At 39.9% G+C, this 11232-nt stretch overlaps 1 protein-coding gene across 1 annotated transcript; it reads right to left on the reverse strand.

The window, feature by feature from the left end:
- Positions 1-5081: 5081 nt before the first annotated feature.
- zfp64 (zinc finger protein 64 homolog (mouse)) lies at positions 5082-9380 on the reverse strand. The gene is given in 8 exon segments (XM_034086310.1): positions 5082-6345; positions 6348-6454; positions 6457-7644; positions 7729-7980; positions 8063-8125; positions 8309-8455; positions 8547-8705; positions 8831-9380. Coding segments are annotated over 8 exon segments (1968 nt in total). The 5' UTR covers positions 8853-9380; the 3' UTR covers positions 5082-6315.
- Positions 9381-11232: the final 1852 nt, after the last annotated feature.

Here is an 11232-nt window from a genome sequence, read left to right on the forward strand (position 1 = left end):
TTGACTTACATGATTTGTAAAAAAGAAGAAGAGGAAAGACTAGAAGTTTAAACATATGAGCAACTACAAAGGCCCTTTCATCCAGAGGTTCGACCTGTTCTTCTGTTGTTTCCAAAGAAAGTCAAAAACAACATCCTGAAGACTAACATGCCAAATGAGTATCACATAAATAAGGTTGTGTCTGATGTGAAGGTTGGATTAGAAACATCACTTTATGTCGTGCAGGATTTGTTTAGAACAAGATAAATAACTCGGAAAATAAAACATATGACCACCCATGAAGGTCCGTACACAAAGCTATGCCCCTCAACGCTTAAACGAATGCCACTAAAGAGGAGACAAAGATTTTGGAAAATGTGAGCAGAAACATCACTTTATCTTGTTTGATTTCCTGAAAAATAAGAATATGAAACATACGACCACACAGATACCACCAGAAGTTCCCCCAAATGGATGCTATTGATTCCAAAATAAAGACAAAAGCAACCCCCTAAAGACTTTCAGTGGGAACCTCAGTCTGTGCTGTGCATGATTTGTAAAAAAAGAAAGGGAATACATTTGAAAATTAAAGATACGACCACCCGTATAGGCACATCATCATTCCTAGTTATTCTATTGATTCCAAAGAAAAATTAAAAACAAAACTCTAATCACTTAAAGGTGGGGTAGGTAAGTTTGAGAAACCGGCTCGAGATCGCTAGAATTTGAAAATACACAACCGGAACAAATCTGCCACTTCCTTATAGAGCCCCTCCTCCAACACACACGAACGCGCACATGACCAATGAGGGCACGAGATAAGTTTGTGCCCCGATGGAAGGCTGACAGGCAGGTAGGCCATCATGTTACTTTAGCCGGGCCGGCTCAGATGATTGGTCGTGCTTTTTACAGCGCCACGGCTTCCACAGTGACATTTTTTGATGTATTCTTTGTCAAAGCACTTCAGATATTCATTGCTATCGGGATGTTGAGAGCATTCCATGGAATATAACAAAAAGTGTATCTCGACCCGGTTTCTCAAACTTACCTACCCCACCTTTAAGGGCCAAATAAACACCACCAAAAGCGTTCAGAAAATATATTTAAAAAGATACTAAGTGTGTCTAATACAATTATAATGAGCACGATTTGTTAAAATAATTTAAAAGTATTGAATATAATCTATACTACCGCACACAAATACCCAAAAGTGATTCTATTGAGTCCAAAAAAAGGTGACAAAGCTTTCAGAAAATGTTTTTTAAATCCTGAGTGTGTCTATGAGAAGATTAAGAGCAAACACATCAATTTCCAGTTGCATGATTGGCTAAACAAAGGAGCGAAAAATAGAAAATAAAACAGATGACCACACACAAAGACCGTTACAATAACATTTCTCCCCAAAGTTATCCTATTGATTCTACTCTTAGTCAAACAATAGCCCAATAATGTCTTAGCAAATAATCACATTGCATTCAGAAAGGCAAATTAAAGTGTCTTTTTGTTGTGTGTAAAAAGATCAATGGGCTCTTTCGTGTTGTATTTCTATCACACGGGGAGAGAGAATTGAACAGAGACAAGATAAAAGCCTCCAGTGTACCGAGAAATCAAAACTCACTTAAGATGTCAATAGTGTCACAGTGACGAGACGCCTGCATCGGAAAACAAATCCATATCCATACTTTACCAATCAGTTAATTTCATTAGGGCATTCAATGCCTTTTACTGATGGGACAGCAAATTGTGTGCAAACAAAGCAAAGGTCACAAATGTAATGTTGATGTGACAGATTGTACCGCGGTGTGACCAACTGTCTGCACTCAGTGTTTGAACCATTCATACCCTCCTGGATACCAGCACATTTACTTAAATAGTGTACTTTTTTATATATTTGTACTCAGGGATGGGTGGTTTCAACTTTTAAAATGTAATCCGTTACCTGGTAACAAGATAATCAGTAACCTTAGTTTAAGTGTCACAATATAAAAGTAACCAGATTACTTTCCGTTATGTTTGGACTTCAAATGCGATGCAAATAAATATCAGTGTATTTTGTGAGACATCAGAACAATGTTAGAAAAGACAAGATATTTAGGATCAAAAACGTAAATGAGATGTAGTTTAAAAATGTTGTTTTATGGATTAAAAGCAAACACAGTATTTGTTTTGAAACTGCCTTAAAAATGATATTTAAAATAAAGAACCATTTTTGGGTAACTGTCAGGGAATACAGTTACCCATTTTTTTGTATCCTGATTATGTAATACTAATCTTCCACACAGTATTGAGTCCACAGTGACCAAATACAATACCAAAATGCTTTTTACATGTATAAAATACAGATTATATAACAACCGTAATAATATAATACTGTGATATAATCAATTCTGCTTGATGAGTACCTTTTCTTTTGACATGAAGTACATTTAGCTGATAGTAGTTGAAATTATTCTGAAATGGCCCATTAAGCAGAATGAGTACATTTAGATGCTTATACTTCTGTACTTTTACTTAAGTGACATTTTGAAATCAAGACTATAAGTGTAATGGAGTATTTTAGGACCGAAGTACTTCTTCCAACACTATGATACTAACTTCATTAATGTTTATTTCACAGCTCTTTGACATTTTCACACTGATTTTAAGTACCTTTCAGGCTCTCGTGTTGATCAGTTTCTGCTGCTCTCGGTTCATGACCAGAAGGAATGGATCACAACTTACGATTTCTTTAAGCAGCTGTGAGTGGAAATTGCTTTTTGGAGAGACATTTATGACCCCATTCAAAGGCGGACATCTGAAACACAGGAAGGAAGGAGCTGAGAAGAAGTGCCACACAGTTTGAAGAAGTCCATTTAAAACGCCTGCCACCTTTTGTGAAAGAAAAACTTGTAAACAAGGAAATAGTTTGTGTTTTTACGGCCAAATTAATGATTTATCTATTACATTATTTTGTATTCAAATCTATACGGAAGAGGATTAGGGTCACGTGTAAAATATTTCTTTGAGTTTTGAGATTAAAGTCAGTTTTTAACTTTTCTCAGAAACATTTTTTTTGACGTTTTTCTGAGAATTCTGACTTTAAACTCAGAAATTTGACTTTTATCTCAAAAAAATTATACAATTTAATCTCAGAATTGTGATTCTCAGCATTCTTATAAAAAACAAAACAAATGTTGTGACTTTTTTCTCAGAACTCTTATTTTAATCTCAGAATAATAATGTTAAAAAAAAAGGAATTCACTCTTTGTCAGATCTCCAACAAATCTTTCACATGTGGCCCTAATCCTCTTCTGTACATCTTGGAATAAGGTGAACCATTCAATATTCCACCCATCCATACATACACTAACTACATTAGGAATGGCATGATTTTCCCAACTCCAAATATGCTGTAGATTAGAAGAAGCTCTTAACTCACCCATGTCGTCACATGTATAGCGGGAGAAGGGGGGCGGGGGAGGAAATGGGCTCTCCTCCTCAAGGGTGCTCAGGATTAGGGCCTGGAAGTCTGTTAGATAATAGATCAAAGAGATACACCGGAGAGCACTTCTTGCTTTTCCCACATACATCTCATCCTCATAACAGAATCCCAGGAGCTTTTTTTAGGAATTCCACCTGAAGATCAGACGACAACACTTTGGTCCTGGAATCAAACACAGCGTTGAAAAGGGTCAGCAGCACTGACACCGCAGATCATTAGAATATAAATGCAGGCAGTGACAATGCAAGAGCATAATTTATCCCAGTTCACATGAGAAAAAAGGTGCTCTCTATGAATAGGTTACATTTGTCACCACCCACTTGTTTCATGTCCCTGAAAAAGTAAAGGAATTGTTACTTCAATCAGTTGAGAGTATCTTCTGTCACTGGAAGATTCAAGATGTTCTTTTCTAAATTTAGAAATATGGTAATTTATCGTACGCGTAGGATTTAAATAGATACAGAAGTCATTCTTCATTCAGTTTTCAGATGGTATTTCAGTAAAGTAAAACAGAACAATTGAAACATACTCCATAAAAAGTCCTGCATTCAAAACATTACTGAACAATATAACCGTATGATCACTAAAGTATACATTACTTAAAATAAAAGTACGATGTTGAATCAGAATGGGCATTTGGCTGATATTTTACATGATTACTATTAATGCTACATTTTCATGTAGGCCTAAACTGTATTCTGACGTTGAAGTTAAGCAAAAGGGAGCTAATCTTTAATATCTTTGGTACATTCATCTGCAACAGCTTATAACTTCGTATAAACTGATTATCTAAATTGTATGTTAAATATTAAGAGTAAAACATTCAGGAAAGTATTCCTCTAATCTTCCCAAGTTAGATGAGGATATTCCACTCTTTGCTTCATATCCGAAAAGCTACAATTAGCAGCAGGTTAGCTTAGCATAGACTGCTAACAGCTAGCATGCTTTGTCCAAAGGGAACTAAATCAGCCTACCAGCACCTCTAAAGATTAGCAGTGAACACAAATGAACATGTGTGTAAGTTTCACTCTTCTCTACAGGCCTCAGCTTCAACAACAACAAAAACATATATATGAGTGATATCCATTCTCCCATCTATGTCTTGACAGACTTCTGAAAATAACAAACTATTCCTTTATATTCAACTAGTGGCCATATCTGTCAGTAGCATTTAGGAAAAGGATCAATAATGCCAACATAAATGTAAGTGTAAGTAGCATTGAAAAGGTAGACATCTAGAATATCAACTCAAAATTTAATTAAATGGAGCTGAAAAAAAGACATCAACAGGTAAAATATACACATTTTAACAGGGTTATGCACCACACCATCGCCATGAACAGGGGTATGGTGATATACCATTTCCGGCAGAAGTCAGTTCCCCTTGTGCGACACAAAGCGACTGTGCAGTGAGACTTCAGATGTGCAGTCGTCCATCAAATAACTTCATCTGAGTATGTGGCCACGCTGAGTCTGCATCTGACGAGCCATTAGTGCTGAGGGACGAGAAACAAATCAATGTAATCTGTCCAGAGAGACTGTTATTCAGGTGCAGCCTTCAATCTCTGCTCATACTAAGTGCTGAAGTCTGAATGTAAAAATGGCCACAATTATAGATAGCCACAAGCAAACGAGGCACTTTATTGAAAAATCTATCAAGAGAGCAACTTGACTTTTAAACGTAAGACCTTGATTTGCCATCTGATGTTTTCTCCAAATCTACTTTATAGATTCAGAATGAAAGAGAAAAAAGGCTACACATACAGAATATGTAGAGTCAATACAACACTCAATATCAGAGTAAACTTCACGTGTAGCACTCTACTGCCACCTAGTGGACAAAACAGATACACCCATCAAAGACATTCATTCAAGTTGTGCACATTTGATTCAGGCTTTATTCTTCTTTAGATTGCCTAACATTGAACCTCGTCTTAAAAAAAACCTAATAACATTGAAATAAGGTTTAGTTATATTTTGATGACTCCAATAATTCCCCATCCAACAAAGAATGTGTGAAAGTTTGTCCAAATGAATAACAAGGTTCCCACTTACGCTAAATTGTTCCTCTGTTGATATCTGATTAAAAAACAGTATTCGGCTATAACTTACGCATTAAATCCTCCCTTAAATGCTGAATATGAACAGTCAGAAAACCACTAACACAAATAGTCCCCCTCAATGTTGCCCATTGACAGATTTAGACTGATGTTTACATGTCTTAATGTACACAACTAAGCTACCAATCATGTCAACTTTAAGAGAATGGATCAAACATAGTAATCATTTTAACATTTAACAACCTGCTAGCATGTGATGTGTGTGACTTGGGGGGATTTTCACAACATTTTAAACACTCAGCAGACTATTTGTAATGCCCCGTTTCCATAAACTACCATTTCAAAAAGGTATATAAATATGATTCTGAACATAACATAGCCTATTCAGGTGACAATGTTATTCATTTTGGGAAGCTGTGATCAATAGTGTCAAGTTAGTTTTCAGCAAAAATGAAAATAGGAGACTGTTATAGCGCAATACGTTTTGGCTACATTTTCCCCAGTTTTTTTCAGGACGTGTGGGAACCCTGATACACTTTGTATCCTCAGAAGTGATTCAGTGTTACACATGAAGATATTTTGGATTGAACTACTGAGCTGCGACAACATTTAAGTTATTCTAAAACCTGAAATAATGAAGTCCAAAGTCAGCATTATTGTTACTTTAGTGATTGATGATAAAATAGCTAGAACCAAAAGCCGTTACTGTTAATGTCCCGTGACCTAAAGAGTTCTTACTGGCAAAGAAATAGCTTATAAAGCAGTTAAAGTCTTCATAGTCTTAGAAAGAACTCCTCATTGTGGGAGGCCTTCCAGCGTGTGTGTGTGTCTGAGTAAAGTGTGTGAGAAGAGAGCTGCTCTATAGTGCTCTGCTGAGGCTGAGCGGACACTATCATTGGGACGCCGTGGATCACAACGTTTTGCCCCCCCAGACGTTCGGCACCAGTAGCGCACCCTCCTCACAGTGTAAGGCACTCTCCGCCACCTTAACTGCTGGATCACACACCAAGGTGGTCGGAGTTGTAGTCGTCACCATGGCGGGAATCCCCTCTGTCACCACGGTTACCTCGGTGCCGCCCTCCTGGATTAAAGCGTTCAGGCCCTCCAGCTCCGAGCAGGTGGTGATGAAAGTCTGCGAGCTAATGGGGTCCCGAGCGCTGAGGGCGGTGTGCAGCAGCGCCCGGTGGAGCGGGTCGTTGGTCGTCAACAGGACCGCCTGGGGCTCGAGGGCGGTCTCGGAGGGCACCCCGAGAGGTTGCATAGGCGCGAGCAAGTTGACCTGATGGATCATGGAGTTCACCACCATGTCCTGGCTCTCCGGGCTCAGAAGCACCATTTTATGCTGACTCTCCACAGCAGCTGGGATCAAGGAGTTCTCTTGACTCACAGGGTGGGATACGATGATTTTGAGCTGTGCACTGCTGTACGGAGAGTCCATCTGGGAGTCGCCGTGTGTCGTTGTTTCAGTTTGGGCGGGGAGCTGCAGCTGCATCACGCTCTGAGCGTCTCTGTGGTGCTTCTTGTGGCTCCGCAGGGAGTCTTCCCTCACGAAGGAAGCGTCGCACGAGTCGCAGCAGAAAGCTCGAGCCGCTTCCAGTTTCGCCCGGTACCTGGAGCCGATTGGATTTGAAGAATCCGCTCCAGTTTTCCCTCCTCCTCCTCGAACACCTTTCCCGCCGCTTCCTTTCTCCGGTCTGTCCGAGTGGCACTTCTTCTTGTGGATGACCAGGTTGCTGCGCTGCTTGGTGGCGAAGCTGCAGAAGTCACATTTAAAAGGCCGCTCGTCTGAGTGGATCCTCTCGTGGACTTTGAGTGCCCCCTTGCTGGTGCAGGAGTAAGAGCACTTGGAACACTGGATGGGCTGGATGGGCTGGTGCTCTCGCGAGTGTTGCCGCAGAGCGTTCTTGCTGGCACACTGGAAATCACAGTGGCCGCAGCGGAAGGAGTTCTCGGTGCCGTGTTTGATCTGAATGTGAGATTTCAGGTTGCCTTTCATGGCACAGCGATATTCACAAAAGTCACACTTGTACGGTTTCTCGCCCGAGTGAATCCGGAGGTGCCTCTTCAGGTCGGAGTTGATTTTGAACTTTGCGTCGCACTGCTGGCACTGGAAAGGTGCGTCCCCTTGGAAGGAAATCAAACAAAGGATTCACAATGCAGTCTAAAACAAACTCGATATCATCCGCCCCACAGTTTCTGTCTACCTACCCGTGTGTGAGCGGAGGTGTACGGTGAGCTGGCTGGAGTTGCGGCTGGCGTACGGACAGATCTGGCATTTGAAAGGCCGCTCGTTATAGTGGATCCGCAGGTGCTTCTTCAAACTGCTGCTGTCTGCTGCTGCGTAGGGACAGTGTTTACATTTGTGTGGCTTCTCGCCTGTGTGTGAGCGGCTGTGCATGTTGAGTTTGTCCCGCCGGCTGAAGCGCTTGTGGCACAGCTCGCATTCAAAGGGCTTCTCACCTGGATGGAGGATGGAAAATTAAATGTGTCAATACCAGGTTTAAGAAGAAAGGAGCATCACATGTGCAAGGAGATGGCATACCGGTGTGGGTTTTGAGGTGCCGCTCCATGTCTTTTTGTCCATACTGCGTCTTAAAAGTGCAACCTGTAAATCAACAGTAATAGAGTTTTTTACAAGGCGAGTGTAGCCTGTGCGTCAGTGGAAAGTTAATCTAAAGGTGTTATAAATAAATAACAGCTAATGACGTTGCAGGAAGTACTGTTTCCCCTGCTTGGCAGTCGAATAAGAAGGAATGTGTTACAGTCGTAAAGGGCAAGAGGCACCGACCTGAGAAACAGCAGCTGTGTCTCTTTGAAGTCAGGGAAGGTTTTACTTTTTTGGAAGGTGTTTTCTGTGCTTTGGTCAGGATCTTTTTGACACCTCTCATAACGCAGGTCTGGTAGGTTTCCTCGAAAACAAACTCGGCACTGGAATCTGTGGAGGAAATGAATATGAGAGCAGACTGTAAAGCAAGTCTGGAAGCACATTATTGGCAACAAAACCAGATCAATATTATTTATTATACCTGTGAGAGGGGCTGCTGGAGTGATGGCTGTTGTGTCAGAGGTTGGTAAAGAGCATCCATTTCGTTTATGGGCAAGAAAAACATCGAAATTATTATACTGCTGCTTGCAGAAGCCACATATATGGATGTCTGGGCTCACCTCCACAACAACAGAATGTCCTGCAACGAAAACACAGATCCATGATATTTTAACCCTGCAACAACATGACTGCAATATTACAACGCAAAATCATGACTGGTGTAGTCTACTTGGTTAGAGGTCTTCTTCACAGCTGTTTATTTACCTTCGGTGTGGTATGTTGCCATTTTCGAGCTTGTTTTGCTGCAGATCAACTCATCTTCAATGCATTCACGACGTCCTCCATGATGTTAAACTGTACCGGCTAGAGTTGAGATTCAGACAGCCACTATTTGAACTTTCATCATACTTCAAAACTGATTAAATTCAGCGGTTTTGGAAATCAATGGCAAAAGCGGTTTACTTCTCCTCTAACAACAAAATAGGTTTTACGACATTCTACTGGGGATTTACGGCAGCGGGATAACCATGTGTTCTGTCCGGGCTACGTCCCTACGTCACATGATGCTTTTGTACATAATGGGACAATCATTATTTCCCCCATGAGCAGGGAAAATAACATGATATAAGTGGTGTTTTATATTGTTACACGATTCACTTCGTTACAATTACATGTTTTATATAGTTTTGCTCCTTAACTTTCTTCATGATTTTCAATAATTTATATTTGTGATTTGTAAAACGTATAAAGACAATTGTAAGCCTCATGTTTTCCACGTTGTATTATGCCTATGCAAATAAGCTGTATTCTGGTTGTCCTCATTATGAAAAAAGCATGCAAATGTATCCAATTCTTAGTTGTATAAACAATTAAATCATGGAAGTAGGATATGTACAACTCTATTTACGAGTACCTGAACACAGCATTGTCATTGTTGTGATAATTCGGGTTTAGCCGAAGTGTCACTTTAGTCCTGAAAATATTATTTCATTTTTCCAAAGAAGTACAGGAGATTTTATATAAATCTTCAACATGTAAACAACATTTTGCTCCGAGTGAGAGACATTTGAGAGTCTTTTCCGGCCATTGCAGGGTTTCTTCGTTTCTAAAAAGCCTGCAAATTACCTTTAAGTTTACGTTACTGCCACCTGTCGTATTGGAAGTCGTATGAAAAAAGGCCCACAACGGCCTCGCTACCATGCAAAAACAAATTGTTTGTTGGACAATATAAATAATAGTTAATACTTACCGACGTTGTCGTAGAAGTCCAATGTTATCCAACTAAATTGTTTACAGAGTAACTGCAACGTTTGCACATTTCAGTAAATAGCCGTATCCCTTGCTGTGGCACCTGCAACGACTTAAAATAATATATTTCTCGTGTGAGAAGGTAAGCTTTCAATTGCTGTTAAATATACACACACACTACCATTTTTCAAGTAAGGGCAATTTACTGGGTTGTTGGGGTGAGTGAATGAGAAAGCCTCTTTTTTTTTAATGCCAGAGCAGTCTTGCTAGTGTGAATAAGCCATGAAAGTGAGTGACACACAGCTCCATTTTCAGTGGCAGGTCCTTAACTGCCTGATTGCCACTGTGAAGCTCAGGAATTTCCTTACGCTGACTTTCCTGCATGGCAAAGGCACAGGACTGATTCCTTCCCTGCTGAAACAGCAAATCCTTGAGACACACACACACACACACACACACACACACACACACACACACACACACACACACACACACACACACACACACACACACACACACACACACACACACACACACACACACACACACACACACACACACACACACACAGTAGTGTCTTTCAAGGCCTGCCCAAACGAATCTGACTAGTTGATTACTGCTGTCTCTGAATTTGATTCTGTCAGGATTGTCCCTGCAGATTTATATGAATGTATGGTAACAGTTGATGTCATATTAGTAGGAAAGTACTGTTTTCTTAGGGCATTTTCAAAATTGATGACTCGATCCAAATGGAAAAAAAGACATGAAGAGGAGATAATTAAATAAATAACTTGATCTGACCGAGAAGTGTGCAAATCATAGGCACATAAATCCCCCCACAGTGTCAGTTAAATGTTCATCAAAGACCGCATTCACATGTGACAACCAAATGACTTGGAGATGTGTTAATTAAAGAAAGACTTATGTCATGCTCCCAGCAGTGCAGCATGCTCCCTGCTTTGATGTAGACTTCCTTTTTTTTTTACACAATCAAAAGACTTGTAAATCTGGCTTTTCCCTTTTCACTCTGGCAGCTTATGAGACGTATGAGTGAGGAGTTTAGTTGTGTCATTATTAAGTCTTATTTACGAGGAAACCCACTTAGTAACGTCCCTCTGCAGAAGGGCTGCAACTATCAAAAAGGACATTATTGATTAACATGGGAATTGAAGCCTTCAAACACTCCCTCTTAATGGCAGAGGAGTACTATTTATGTATTACTTATATTTATTATAATGCACTGTTACTATGTATTTTCAATACTTATTAATAATGTATTTACTCTCTTCTTTTCCTATGAGGAAGGTTAGTTCTGAAGGTAAATACAAAATTAAATGAAAGAAAAAACATTATTTTAATTGCAAATCTATGTTTGTATCTGTCCTTTAATAAATAAATAAATAAAATACATTATAAAA

Source organism: Pseudochaenichthys georgianus, chromosome 7, assembly GCF_902827115.2.
Source record: "Pseudochaenichthys georgianus chromosome 7, fPseGeo1.2, whole genome shotgun sequence".
Classification (NCBI taxonomy): Eukaryota; Metazoa; Chordata; class Actinopteri; order Perciformes; family Channichthyidae; genus Pseudochaenichthys; species Pseudochaenichthys georgianus.